This window comes from Pseudonaja textilis, chromosome 7 (genome assembly GCF_049901715.1).
Source record: "Pseudonaja textilis isolate UNSWEBS1 chromosome 7, rPseTex1.2, whole genome shotgun sequence".
NCBI classification, from domain to species: Eukaryota; Metazoa; Chordata; class Lepidosauria; order Squamata; family Elapidae; genus Pseudonaja; species Pseudonaja textilis.
In genome coordinates, this window is record NC_141996.1 from 50,311,958 (window position 1) to 50,326,923 (window position 14,966).

At 39.4% G+C, this 14,966-nt stretch overlaps 1 protein-coding gene across 1 annotated transcript; it reads left to right on the top strand.

Annotated features, from left to right (window-relative positions):
* The first annotated feature begins 1,138 nt into the window (after window positions 1–1,138).
* Window positions 1,139–3,501, top strand: OLIG1 (oligodendrocyte transcription factor 1). The gene has a single exon (XM_026700474.2). It carries the CDS (start codon window positions 1,672–1,674, stop codon window positions 2,383–2,385), a length of 714 nt encoding a protein of 237 aa, XP_026556259.2. The 5' UTR covers window positions 1,139–1,671; the 3' UTR covers window positions 2,386–3,501.
* The last annotated feature ends 11,465 nt before the right edge of the window (window positions 3,502–14,966 follow it).

The following is a 14,966-nucleotide window of genomic DNA, read 5'->3' on the forward strand; positions in this document are numbered from 1 at the left end:
GATTATTTAATGAGATCAATTAATGAGATTTGAGATAGTATGGACTTAGTACTGAGTTTGAAGTCATGTGAGTAGCTCAGTAAAAATATCAACTGAGCCTGCAACTGCAAAAAAAAAAAGGCAAATTCCATGCTCGAAATCATTAGGAAGAAAACTGAAATCTGAACTGCTAAAATAACATCGTCTGTACATCACACAGGGTATTAGGCAAATTATATTGTTAAAGATTATGCAACAATTGTAACAAAAATGATTAGGGAGCTACAACAGTTCTTGTATAAAGGTTAAAGCAACAGTATTCTTTAATTTGGAATGAAAGTTATAGAAGAGGCAATATAATAAAGGCACATAAAATCACGAATGGCATATATTTATCAATCATTTATTTTCCACCCACCTTATGGTTCAGGTGACATTAGATACAGAAAAATCTTCCTCACTCTGTGTTAGAGTTCAAAGTCGTAACTGAAAATGGTGGACAGAAGGAAATAGTTTCCATACAGCATACAGTTGAACTGGTAGCAGGTGTGCAAATAGTTGATGTGGGCGGTTTTAAAAGGGCACTGAAGAGTTTTATAGAAGATTAGGCTATGAGTAGCTATTTTTTTGATGGCTGTTAGAGGGCTACTACTCGCTGGTCCACCTCTTAGATATTCTCATCCCATTGTTACTGTTCGACAAAAAAAATACTGAATTATATGGCCTAACATCTAATCCAGGTGGTTTCTACTCATTATTCCTAGTTCTGACTGTGCTCAACTGTGAAGGACTGGGGCTGAAGAAGCAAGGACCCAAACATTGAGGGGAAACAGAACTGGATATTTCTGAATTCTGATAAGAGAAGGAAAAATATAGAAACATAACATCCTTACACTTTGCTTGCTATGCCATTCTATTGTCCACTGCTGAAAAGCAGTAGGCTTGGGTAGACATATACCTTGGTTGGCAGACTCCTCTCTGCCAGTACTGTACCATACACAAATGGGATATAACATGTCAACAATTTTTACTCAAAACTGTCTTCTCTACAAGGGATTTCTGAATGCAAAACAAAACACAGGGCAGAAGAAAATGAAAGCTGACAGAAAACGAAAGCTAATTCAGAGAAGTGCATAAGAGTATGCGTGAACCTATCTTTGGGGTGCACATGGTCCTATTTTATTGTTAACACTGTCACCCGAAATGCCTGTTTATAAATTCTGGACCTGCAGAAAAGGGCATTAATCGTCTAAGCGAAAATCAGAAAGCACAGGTGACGGGCGGGTTTGTCTGGAAGTTTGCGCTAAGCTACCAGGAGACTCAAAGCTGAAAAACTGACTTCACCATAAGGGTCTTATCCACTGCAATGTTTTCCCTGAGCATCTGGTGGCAGCCAATGAGCGCCTCGTTTCCTCCAGATCTGCACTCCCATTGGCTGCAGCCTGTCATTCCTTCGCTCTAATACAGGGTTGGAGTGAGTGGATCTGCCCTCAAGAATCCCTTTCCTCGCATCTCGGCGTTCATTCCAGCGGGGAGATTAAAAGGGCAATTGACCGGTCGATCCTTCTCCCCTTTTTCCAACAACCGCAACTGGACCGCAACCCCCGCCATTCCCTGCCGCCTTTTTTTCTCCCGAGCTTTTTTCAGGCGATGCCAGCCCGTGGCCGGCTCTGAAAAGCCCGCCAGGCTACCATGCTGAGGCAACACTTTTCGTACGAGCTGGTTCGCTACACGCAGGCCCCGCCCGCCTTGCTTCCCAAACAAGCGGAGGAGAGCAGGCCGGAGTTTGCGGCGGAGCAGCTCCAGACGCGGACCGGGTCCGGGACCGGGACTGGGACTAGCCGGGCGAGCGGGAGCAAAAGCGAGCAGCAGCTGCTGCGCCGAAAGATCAACAGCCGCGAACGGAAGCGGATGCAGGACCTCAACTTGGCCATGGACGCGCTGCGAGAGGTGATCCTGCCTTACTCGACGGCTCACTGCCAGAGCTCGCCGGGGCGGAAGCTTTCCAAAATCGCCACGCTGCTCTTGGCGCGGAATTACATCCTTTTGCTGGGCAGCTCTTTGCAAGAGCTCCGGAGAATCATAGGGGAGATCAGCGGCTCCTCGGGGCCCAGGCTGCTGCTGGCTGGACTGCCTCTCTTCGCTGCCGCCCCGGGCCCCGTGCTGCTTACTCCGGGGACGGTGAGCCACCACCACCTGCACCACCACCACCATCACCCGGACAGGCTGCGACCGGCCAACAAATACCTCTCGGCGGCCCTGGAGGAGCAGCAGCAGCAGCAGCAGCAGTGCGGCCCAGTGCACGTGCCCGACGGGGCGACCCTTTGCTCCTGCGCCGCTTGCAAGTTCCCTCACTTGTTTCCTTCCGCCTTTGGGGTGGCCACCGCTGTACAGTTTTCCAAATGAGCCTGGCCGTCCCGAGCTGAGGAGGGAGGGAGGGAGACGGAGCGGGCCCAGCGGGCTGCAATCGAAACTGGGGGGAGGACGGGGTCCGGAGGACTCAAGGAGCCTATTGTTATTACGCGCGGTCTGGATGGAGCAACAGCTGGCGGCAGAGAGACGAGAAGGTTTAACACCCTGAAAAGGACGGTTTTGCACGTTTGGGTGCTGCGATCATTGGGACAAAAATCTGGTTTTGGCCCTCGGGTACAATTGGAAGGAGAGGGTGAGAATGGTATTAAATAGGTCCAAATAAACAGTCCAACTCTTAACCCAAGCTGGCCAGGTGAGGAATGCAGCTTTGCACAAGACATGAAATCAATATGAAGTCTGGTAACATCTATACAAGATTTCATGGAAGTCCAGAACAGGAAGACGCTTTCCTCTGCTTGCTGCAAAATCCAAATGAAAGCATTCCAGACAAATGGCCGCCCAGCCTCTGACTGAACACATCCAGCAAAGGAGAGTCCCAGCCCTTGGCATTTGGAACTGCTTTGTCCATTGGAATAACTTCCTGTAATTGGCCATCTTAATCTAGGTCCCACACTCTGGGATGCAGAGACTAAGTCATTCTTCTATAAGAGCCGTCTTCCGGCACTTGGAAAGTATGATTCTAACCATCCCCAGTTATTTCTGAAGGCTTAAACATGCCCAACTCTTAATCTTATAAGGCAAGCAGGATTCACACTACAGCAGTGACTGTTGGCATTAATACAGCACAGAGAGAAGTTTTCAAACAGTCCAATCATGGCCTTGTGACATTGAGAAATGTCATAAGATTCTAGTTGAGAACTTGGCTAAATATTCAGTGTTTGAATAATCTGGGTAAGGTTTTATACTGGGCACCTGTTCCAGTATTTCAGAGCCTCTCTTAAGTGGCAGTGCCCAGCAACTCTATGATACTAAGAATGTAATATAATTCTTTACTTCTGGAATTTAGAAAATATACTAAACTCTATTTGCCTTTTCAGCATTTATGCCAACCGATTCATATTTGGCAACTGATTCCCCCATTCAATATCTTTTATTTGATTTCTTTTTCTACATGAAGAACTTTATTAAATTGCATTCTTTTTCAGTCAATAGATTGTCTTTAATTTTTTCCTGTCTATTAATATATTAGCTATCCTATTCAGTTTTGTATAATCAGCAAATCTGTTAAGCACTTGCTTCTACCTATTCATCCACGCGAATGAAAATGAGAGTCAAGCCAAGCCCTGTGACACACCACGATACTTAACTGCAATTCAATGAGTATTCTTTGAGCAGTGTTATCAAGCCAGCTACGGATCCCCATAACAGATATTGCCAGCCAGCCAATCAAACTAATCAAAATGTCATGTAATCTTTTTTAAAAAAATTAGTTGCTACTAATGCAGTGGAATTTCCTTTCAATCAAGATGTATAAGATCACCCTTGTGTCCCTAATTTCCGAGGTGTGCTTAGGCTTTTTCCCCATGAAATCAGTGAAACTTCTGTGCTTAAGTCCTACTGTTCCATTGTCCAGTACAATGACTAGTCCCTCTTCTATTGTTGATAGTGTTTGCAATTCCAAGACTGATATTTGTATTTGTATTGCCTATTTAGTTGTAGATTATCACTGACAATCCACAGTTATTGCATTCTTTGAAAATAATACAATTTGGTTTTCACAAATTATGTAAAGCAACCTGTCTCTGCTTATGGATAAGTTAAATCCTATAGATTAGTTAGTTCATTTAATGTGCTAATATCCTAATGTTATGGGTTTTTGATTAATTTTGTTTAAACACAATGTTATTCACATACTTTGGTTCATATTCCAGCAACTGAAATATCTATATAGCAAGCACATTTTTAACTTTAAGAGTTTCCATCCTAAGCATACCCAGTAGGAAATGAGATCCACTGAATTAATGGCCCTTTTAAGGAACCAGGAACAGAATTTATCAGAGCATTTCTAAATTGCACTCGGAGAGGGAAGATATGAATGTACTGAGTTCACAACTTTGAATGGTGTGATTGTAGGCTTCTTAGCAATATTGTCGTCTTCAATTTGCACGCACAGTACTGTGGTGCTTCATTATCTTAATGTAATGGATTAGTCTAAAATTATTTTAATATTTTTTCTTGACAGCAGTAATGAAGATACCTCTATAGTAATCCAATAACACCAATTTAAGCTTCTCAATAAGATATAAGAATATTGCACCATATCTAGAAACTGCATAGTCAGAAAATCAGCTGAAGAACTGCTGATGCTTGGGTTTACAAGGTAACACAGAGCAAAATTAATCAAATCATTTTTAGCAGGATATGGGCACTGTGAAGCATAGTTATCCTGTAGAGTACATCCCATTCACTTCAAGTTAGTTGATCTAAAGCATTCATTAGGCTCACAATGAATAAAATAAATTACATTGAAGGTAGATCTTTGACACATCTCTACGATGAAAGGCAGGATCAGTTACTTTATCAGATTATATCTAAAAAAGACACAGTAGTTCAACAAATCTTGGTTTAAAAAACCCCTTAGCTTAACATGATGTATGTACTCGGTATGTACTGAGAAATCGATGAAAATTTCAGAATTTATGCCAAGGCAGATATGCTTAGGATGCAGCTGTAGCTTTCTCCATCAAGGGCTCTACTAGCAGTCCTTGATTTGCAACCATTCATTCAACGACTATTTGATGTTATAGCAGCGCTGAACAAAGGGGCTTATGACTCGTCCCTAACGTTACAGCTGTTGCAGGTGCCCTCATGGTTGTGTGATCAAAATTTGGGTGCTTGTCACCATGCCCACATTTATGATGGTAGGCGCACTCCAACTCCCCCCACCGGCCTATTTCCCCACCACCACCACCAACTATTCCCTTTGACTCCCTGCCCTTCATGGCCCCTGCCGCCATATTTATCTTCACCATTTTCTTCCTCCTGCTGCTGACCACACATGCCTAAGGGTTTCCATCCTAAGCATACCCAGTAGGTAATGAGATCCACTGAATTAATGGCCCTTTTAAGGAACCAGGAACAGAATGGCCCCTACAAAGCAGCTGCTGGCCACGTGGGGCTTCCTTTGGGTTTTTCACGAGATCTGGGGAGGTCAGGGCAGGCACACCTCAGTGAAGAGAAGCAAGAAAACAGGTTCAGCTTGAGGCGGCAGGAGTCTCAGAGTTGAGGGTGGCAAAAGTGGCTGGGACTGGGCTGGGGCAGCTGAGGTTTGATGACTTAAATTTGGGTGGATCCTCAACTAACGACCAATGGAATTTAGTAACAACAATGGTGAGTGCTGGGATCCCTCATCTGCTAAGAGAGATGTGGTTATGTGACATCACGCTTTATGAATGCATCACTTAGTGATGAAAATTCTGAACCCAATTGTGGTTGTAAGTCAAGGATTGCCTGTAGTTAGGTCCCATCTATGAGTTCCACAATTAATTTCAGAAAAAAACACACAAAAAAGTACTCATGATAAGATGAAATGATAAAACTCTGGAGTGCTCATGTATGGGACATATTTATCTTACTTATAAAAGCAACTCTGGGGGGCATACAACAAAGCTAAAACCACTTGTTGTAAAATATTTAAAAACAGAAGACAACAAAAGAAATAACAAAGGATGTCAGTAATAATGGAGCCTCATCACAAGTTCACCCCATTTAAAATATTTAACGTATAAAAACATGGTTTGAAGAAATTTTTTTAGAATCTTGTGGATTTTAAATTTTCTTTTAAAATGGTTCCTCTGTTCAATAGCTTTTACAGTACAAAAACTAGCAGTGGGTTAGCTGTTTTATTCAGAGCTCATGCATGACAGACCAGAAGTGCAGGAAAATCCTAATTATACCATTTAGGATCAATTAATCAGTGACCAAGAAAATTCTAGGAGTGCCTGACCTGTGAAATACATCCAGATAATTCTACAACATAAGTGGATCCCTTTCAGCTAGAAAAAGATGATTATCTACACATAGAGAATACAGTAACAAAATGCATAGTTCTTCAAACTGAAATATATTCATGGAAAGAAAGGGGAAATCTATAATCCAAGTGCCTAGTGTTATTCTTCTTATATTGCTCCAGTCCTCCATTGAGCATCAGTTGCTTTATTCATATTAATGGATGTAACCTCTCACTTTCATGCCCACTAAATTTAAAACTCCTCTGGTGTTCCACTATGCCCGAGTGTAACCTAATTCAAAGATAGGCCAAAGGTCCTGGTAATTTATTAGAAGGTGTAATCACCAGGAATCAGAAGATTTCTAGAGTAGTTGAAACTCACAGCTTTTTACCATTCTTCACCATTCCTTATAATTTATCTACCCTTTTCTCATTTTTTCTCATTTTTAGTGAGAAGCAGTTGCTTTGAACCTAAAGGATCTTCATGTGCATGTCTCCTGTTTGTTTAATTCCTTTATCTTTTCCTATAAAACAATAAACAGGATTGGGATTAGAAAAAATCTTGGAAGGATATGAGATAAACTGCCTGTTAAACGGGGTTCAGCTATATTTGCCTGAGCCAAACAACATACAATTCTGACAACATATAATTCTGAGGTACTGAGATCGGATCTAAAATGCCATGGAGCAAACAATAAGAACCACAGAAATCTATAGCAAGTTAGTTTAAAATTGGAGCAGTTCATAAAATTTTATATTTCATCTTTAAATGTGAGCCAAGAATTAGAAATGTCAGAAGCTGCCTTATACCGAGTCAGAAAATTGGTTTAACTAGCCTGATGTTGTTGATATTATTTGGCAATGGCTATCTAGGTTTGGAAGCCAAAGTTTAAGCCTTAACTGGAGATCACAAATATTTAAGCTGTTACTATTAAGCTTATAATTCAGATGTTCTTCCTTGAGTGACAGATTCTCTCCATTTGAAAGGATACTAAAGAATATACCTTTTACAGGTAGAAATAGCTAAAATATTGCTGATTATAAACTGAATTTAAGTGCAGATTTTTTAGCTGCTATCATGTTTTGGATTGCAGGGGGGGAACTACCTTTGTTTGAATGGAGCTGAAAAAAGTGGAATAGATAGCACCACCACCAGATAGATTCACAACTGGCTGGCAAACCGTACTCAACAAGTAGTCCTTAATGGGTCTAAGTCTACATGGAGGGCAGTAAGCAGTGGGGTGCCACAAGGTCCCATCTTAGGCCCAGTACTCTTCAATATCCTCATTAATGACTTAGATGAGGGAATAGAAGGGGAACTTACCAAATTTACAGATGATACTAAGCTGGCAGGAATAGCTAACATCCAAGAAGATAAGCTCAAGATCCAGATGGATCTTGACAGACTAGAACACTGGGCCATATCTAACAAAAAGAAATTCAATATAGAGAAAAGTAAAGTCCTACACTTAGGCAAGAAAAACCAAAAGTACACATATAGACTGGGTGAAACCAGACTCAATAACAGTAACTGTGAGAGGGATCTTGGAGTCTTAGTGGACAACCAGCTAAATATGAGCCAGCAGTGTTCAGCAGCCGCCAAAAAAGCTAATGCAATCCTAAATTGTATTAACAGAGGGATACAATCAAGATCAAGGGAAGTACTAATACCACTCTGTAAAGCCTTAGTAAGACCACACCTAGAGTACTGCATCCAGTTTTGGTCACCACATTATAAAAAAGATGTTGAGACTCTAGAAAAAGTAACAAAACAAATGATTATTTAATTACAGTACTTTGGAGTATACATCTCTTGCGGTGTTTGTAAGTGTATTTTGCTGAGCCACTGTGCAGTTAACCACTGGGACTAACTACATCAATATTAATTAATGGATGAACGAAAGTATTGGGTAGGATCCATGTGCTTATTAGAAAGAGAACACTGGAATTACTACTGAGAAATGTCTATAGAAGCTTTGAATTGTGTTGTAAAGAGCATAAGAAAAGGTCTAGCCTATCGCAGTGATGGCTAGCCTTTTTGGCACTGAGTGCGCACATCCCCAAAATACAATATGTGCATGTCTCCCAACATGTGCGCATGCCCCATGCATGCATCCTGGCCCCCATGCACATGCATGGCTGAGAGCCAAAAGCTAGGTGGCTGGTGGGAGGCACACACGCATGCGCGATGGAGCCGAGCTGAGGTGATGGCTCACATGCCCAAAGACAGGCCTCTGTGTGCCATAGGTTCGCCATCATGGGCCTATAGCATACATTTGAGAAGCTCAGAAGCCTGGGCAGGCTGGCCTCTTTCTAATATTGCTTTTCTTCAATATTTTAAGGCATGCTGCTTAAAATTCATGAGGTGATAAATAACCATAAATAACCATTTTCCTTAGTCTGAAATAGATTGTGTCAAATGGAAAATACATGCAGTAAAGAGTTAAGATACAATTTTGCTTTGAGTTTCATTAAAAATACATTTCTTGGTAAGGCTTAGTGGAATTCTTCACACTCCGTTCTATATCTGAACTCCAAGGAAAGTTAGACAAACTTCACAACTGTAAGATCAACGAATGAACATCCAGACAAACCACTGATCCAGCTGTGGTAATGAAATTTTAAGTAGAAAGTCATCAGGTGGAAGGCAACATGAAATAGACCATGAAATAGACTTTTGTGTTTTGTTTTGTTTTATTGTTTTATTTTTAAAAAATCGGGTTCTTGAGTAGAAAAGTACCTTTAGTTGATAGTCAAGCTAACTTGTGGTGCTAATAGATTCTGATAGTTGAGGAAAGGGGTGGGGGGTGGGCAGTGCAGAATTTAATTTAACAGCTTACAATACATCCACATGCCCAGAAAATGTGGACAGCTTGATAGGGTTCACTGAGCCAAAGAAGTAAAACCAAAACAGTGCATTAATGTATAGGGGAAGAATAGTTGCAATCAGTTCTCTTGTGAATTGGACAGAGAACTTGGAGATGAAGCAATTATCAGCCATCGGGGATTAATAGTAAAGTCTGAATGCCAAGCTGTATATGTTAGGGGCAGAATATGTTGCCTATAGAAAACAACAAAGAGCGTTTCTTACTATTAAGTGAGATTAAATGTAATGGCCTGATTTAATCACAAAGGCAGAATTAAATTCAGATGGCAACTTCAAAGTGGACACATGCACACAAGCTACTGCATACATTTACATATAGCTGGCATAGCTTGGCTTGCATCACAATAGGATAAAGTTTCTTTGGCCACTTAAACAATTTTCCATTCTTTGCTTTTCATTAAAATTCATTGTATTTATTTCTAAATTGCTTTTAGTTAATAAGATGGAGCTAAGAGTTATAGTTATTCATGGAAGTCCATGCATAATTCTTTCAAGTAAATTTTTAATTCCATTAAGTTTTTTTTAAGCAATGGAGTGAAGAATAGAATAGCTATAATCAGGTAGCTACAAAAAGCTACCAAATGCTGCTGTAATAAATTATACATCTCTTCTTGATTCCCCCCTCCACAAAATATCAATATTGCTAATTATAGGAGTTCAGTCCATGAAAGCACCTTCCTTTCATCCTAAGAGAACACCCATGCCGTAATTAATGCTAAATGATCACTAAGTTATTTGTGTGGTGTTTTTTTTTAATCAGCCTTCTCTAACTTGAGAAACCTCAGATGTTTGGGGCTATGATTTCAATTATTTCCAGCCAGCATGGCTAATGATTAGGGTTGTAATCCTTCGTATCAAATCTGGGACAGTTGGTTTTTAATTAATAAAAACAGCCATTATCTTTTTTTCTCCAATATATGTTTGAACTTTGGAAGTTTGTTGTTCTACATGAACTTGTTACATGCTTTGATAAACAGTTTCATAAATGCAGGAGTTGGAGAACATAAACCAAGCTCTTTTCCTTTAAGCAAATTTTGGCTACTTCTTGGTAAACATAAAATGCACGCTTTGCATTGCTACCAAAATGTACAGAGACGCAATCCAACATATTTGTCCATTGTTTGTTGAATTGTTTGGTTATTAGCTCATTATCAGTGGAATATACTCCTGAAACAAAATTTATGTGGCATACATTCAAATGAATAATGGCTTGTTCTGAAAGGTAGTTAGAAAGAAGAAATGTTGTTCCCTTCTTACCACTATTAAAGGATAATAATAATAAAAGCACAAAAGACCTGCAAATAGAAGTAGAACAATTGTGGCAAAAGAAAGCTAAGATAATACTAGCAATAATAGATAACTTGGGTGTAATCCCAAAATATTTGGAACACCAGTTGAACACCTTCAGCATTGACAAAATCACCATCAATCAATTGCAAAAGGCAATTGGAACAGCTTACATCCTGTAACCATGCATTTAATACCTGCAAACAACTTCAGCCTATCTGAGGTCCTTTGGAAGGACTCAATAGGTGGATAAAAATTCCAAATCCAATCTAAACATCTGGCTATGTGTCTAACCAAAATAATAAGATGAACAAAAATGCCAAATTCAGTCTAAACATCTGGCTGCCTGTGTGATCAACCATAATAATAATTTAGTTCCATTGAGAATTGATTAATTACTGGCAGTTTAGAAACCACCATGCCATTAATAGAACTTCCAATGGAAGGCAATCCTGGCTAAGGTGCATACAATGAAAGAAAAAGGTGCAGAGCTTCTGTCTAATCATCAATAGCAGAGATCAAAGCCAGCTTCAAAGCACAATTACACATTACACCTACTATGTTTAAATACTGTCTGCACATTGAATATTATGGCTGCAGCACTATTTACAGTTGTTCAAAAGTGAATCTCAATGGACTCGAAAGGCCTCAATGTGCACATTTACAATTCTGTTTGAAACTGCTAAAAAATCAACATAACTGCTAAAAAATCAACATATCAGTAGAGGTCTGCCAATAATTTAACAAAGGAAAAGTATTTTATGAAGGCTCTTTATCTGCAAATTGTAAATCACCGAACCAGTAGTTACACCGGTTGGATCCCACTCCTGCATATCTGTGGTTTCTTCCCCAAACCCCAAAAACTTTAACCTTAGACTGTCTACTATTGACCTCACCCGTTTCCTAAGAGTTCTGTAGGGGGCGTGCCTAAGCACACCAACATGCCTACCGTCCCTGTCCTATTGTTTCTTTTATTTTTCTTATATGTACCCATTTCATGTATTCATAACTATGTATATACTTATACCTATTATCTTGTAAGCGATTGACAAATCAAATAAATCAAATAAAAATAAATATTAGATATGTTATGTGTACATATTGTTTAGGTGGAAATTTTCTAGAATTGGTTTCAGCTAAGTTTGATAAGTTTAGCAATGTGGGATAGTCAAATTATAATTTTATTTTTCTTACATTTTGTAAGGGATCATCAAGTTCAGGGTTATCATGTTTTCAGATAAATATGGTGAGATTTGAAATAAATTTAAATGGCAGATTTGAATTCAGATATTTGAAAGTATTAGCAGTTCTTCACCTCAGCTGTTGTATCACTTTTTAAAAAAATGAGAAATATACATTTCTATGTTTTCTAAATGGTTACCTTTATGATAAGGCCTATACATAACCATTCTGAACATATACAATGTTTTCAGCTTCATAATATGACCTAATTTAATTCTAGTTCAATCCACAGGTATGAACAAATGACTATGAGTTAGCCAGCACCATCTGGATTTCTGTAAGTTTGATTTCTGATAAACCAGACATTTTTTCTTTTAGCTGCCTGTTAACATAAAGATCTAACTCAATAATGATTAAATCTCAAGGGGTGCATATTTTAAATTTCACTGTATGCTTGAAGCAGGTACTTCCTTGTCTCTTTCCATTCAGTGAATTGTATTCCGAAGTAGAATGATACCTGCCTTTAATACCTGTCTTCCAAACAAAATTGAACTTTGGGTATCCACTGGAAATAATGCAGAGGCCAAGTTGCTTGTCTCAGCTATAATCTTCCAGCAGATTTTCAATTATTTTTAGTTTTTCAAGAACCATACCATAATCATATATTATTTCTTTTTATTTGTTTCATTACCCAGTTACATTACTAGTATTGAAAAACAATTTTTTTTAAGTTCAGCTTTTTCTGTAGAGCTGGGAAAATTTACTAACAACACGGGACTCCAGTCAACTAATCTTCTGCATAACTTCCATTTTCAGTATTTTAATCTTTTTATTATTATTATTTTGGCCATGGAACTTAAATAGCATTTGACTCAGATCATTTTGAGATTTTCTTTGTGCCCAGGATAAGTTTTATTGTTTTATAGCGAGTCCATGCTAAAAAGAAAGTTTTTCACTCATGGGATAGTATGCTTGCAAGACCTCTCAGTCCACAATTGCTGAAAATTGCTTCAGTGTTTAGTATTTGTTTGATTTGTCAATCGCTTACAAGGTACAGGTATAAGAATGAACATAGTTTTGAACACATGAGATAGATACTTACAAGAAAAATAAAAAGAAACAATAGGACAGGTTCAGATGAAGGAGTTGTTGAGAAATGGTAAAATAGCAAGAAATGATAAGAAATAACAAGGAAATATAAAGTAAAAAAATATTACAGCTTAACTGCTGCAGATAGCTGTTGATCCCAGCTGATCACATTTTAATAATTTAATTTAATTTTAATAATACACAGTCCAAGGACAAATAGTGCATGCAAAGCACACTGGGATCTCCTCGCATCATGTTGTATTGTATTCAAACTTGGCTAAACTTCAAAGAATTTTAGGGGATTTAAGAGGCCCTGAGGTGAATTCATCCCAACCATTACTATGCATCGGACAATCTACACTGGCTAGAAGTACCATGCATACTAATAAGGTTTTGGAGTTAGACTGGTTGTTAATTTAACTAGAAATCATACCAGTGCAGTAGGTAGATAGTTCCACCAGTCACCATTTCCTCAGTCTGAGTTGCTCTTTCAGTTGTTTTCAGTCATTGGCAAAAATGGAACTAAACCTTTCAAGGCAAGTTCAGGAATTGGTTTTCTGATCCATCCTCCCAAGATATGGGGGCAATTGCTGCTTGGAGTGGATGGCCCCACTGTTCCTGCCTGTTCATCTTTTTTTAAAGGAGAAAACAATAGGAAGAGGTTACCAGGTCTCACCATTCTGTCCAGGGTTGCTTATGAAATTTGGATTTTGAGATTTAGGATGGATGTTTTAATTACAGTACCATTTTCATTTTATTGTAGGTTTTAGTAATGTTGTTTTTTTTTATAGGTGAACCGCCTTTGGAGACTTCCCCTCTTAAAGTTAGTTTAGAAACGCAGTCATAATTATGGAATAAAGTATAAGTAAGTGATAATTATGAAGAATGTGCAGGTTTTGAAAATTATTTAGGAGAGAAGGGCTTCAGAGCTTCAGGCAAGCCTGAAAAAAATGAAACCACTATTTAGGGGTAGACCTATCAATGTCTCCGGAGTGGGATTCAAATTTCTTAAAACCTGTTCTGTGGGTGTGGCCTAATTTGTGGGTGTGGCCTGGTGGTCATATGACTGGGTAGGCGTGGCTTGCTGACTGGGCGTGGGTTGGTGGTCATATGACTGGGTGGGTGTGGCTTGTATGTAAATATTATAACTATTTATGTAAATATTAAATTTTTTATTTAAAAAAAGAGCAACTTTTACCCAAAATCAGGCAAAGCAGGCAGGCAGATTGAGTTGCTCACAGAATGATAGATTCACTCAGAGATCTATCTTTCTGCCATCTGCTACCTGAGTATGCACTGAAAAAATAGAAGCTTCAGTCCTAAGGAAGGTTCAGCTCTGTTTTTAGATTAGCTAGAAAGCAGGAATTCCAACAATTTCCTGCTTTCTAGCTAATCTAAATCTCCTGGCACAGCAGAACAGCTGATGGTCAGGGGGGGGGAAAGGGAAAAATAGTAAACGCAAGCAAGTTTGATGGCACGCATGCCAGGTAAGGAGTGAGTGGGCGGGGCACGGGGGGCAGCCAGTGGCACGATTTGCCAGTTCTCTGAACTGCGCAGAATTGTAACAACCGGTTCTATAGAACTGGTCTGACCAGGTAGAATCCCACCCCTGAACGTCTCTAACAACGGTGGCATTTTCTTTGAGGCTCATGTTAAGCCCAGAAAATGACACCTTTTAATGTATAGCAGAGAGGTACAGTCCCTGTGCAAGTGCAAGATCCTGAACAATTCTTCTGAATCCTTTTTAATGTATGGACAGCCAGAGTGGAGTGCGGGGAGAGAATCCAGCAGAAGACAAAACTGAGATTTCACTATCCCAAGTTCTGGCCCTTTTGTTACGTGCATTATGTTGTGACATTGGAAGTCTGGTTTTGTCATTCTGCTGAAACTGTCACAACCTAAGAATGTCTCTGCAGCAATATTATTATTGTTGCTGCTGCTGCTGCTGCTGTTCTTGAGAAAACAGATGTTGTTGAGGAAAACAATGGTAAGACACTAACTGGGGTTTGCCTGTAACATTTGTTTGACCGTTGTGGGATCAAAGTGCTGGACCTACAATTTGAGCTAGGAGTTCTTTGCTCTTCCTTAATCTCAATTATAAAGCTTGTATCTTTCCCAGCAAAGTATGGCCTAAAGGTCTATGTGTGATGTGCATGTTTATGTATGTGTGTGGGCTGTACACCCATCTTTCTAAACTCATTGCTTATCTGGGACTATTGT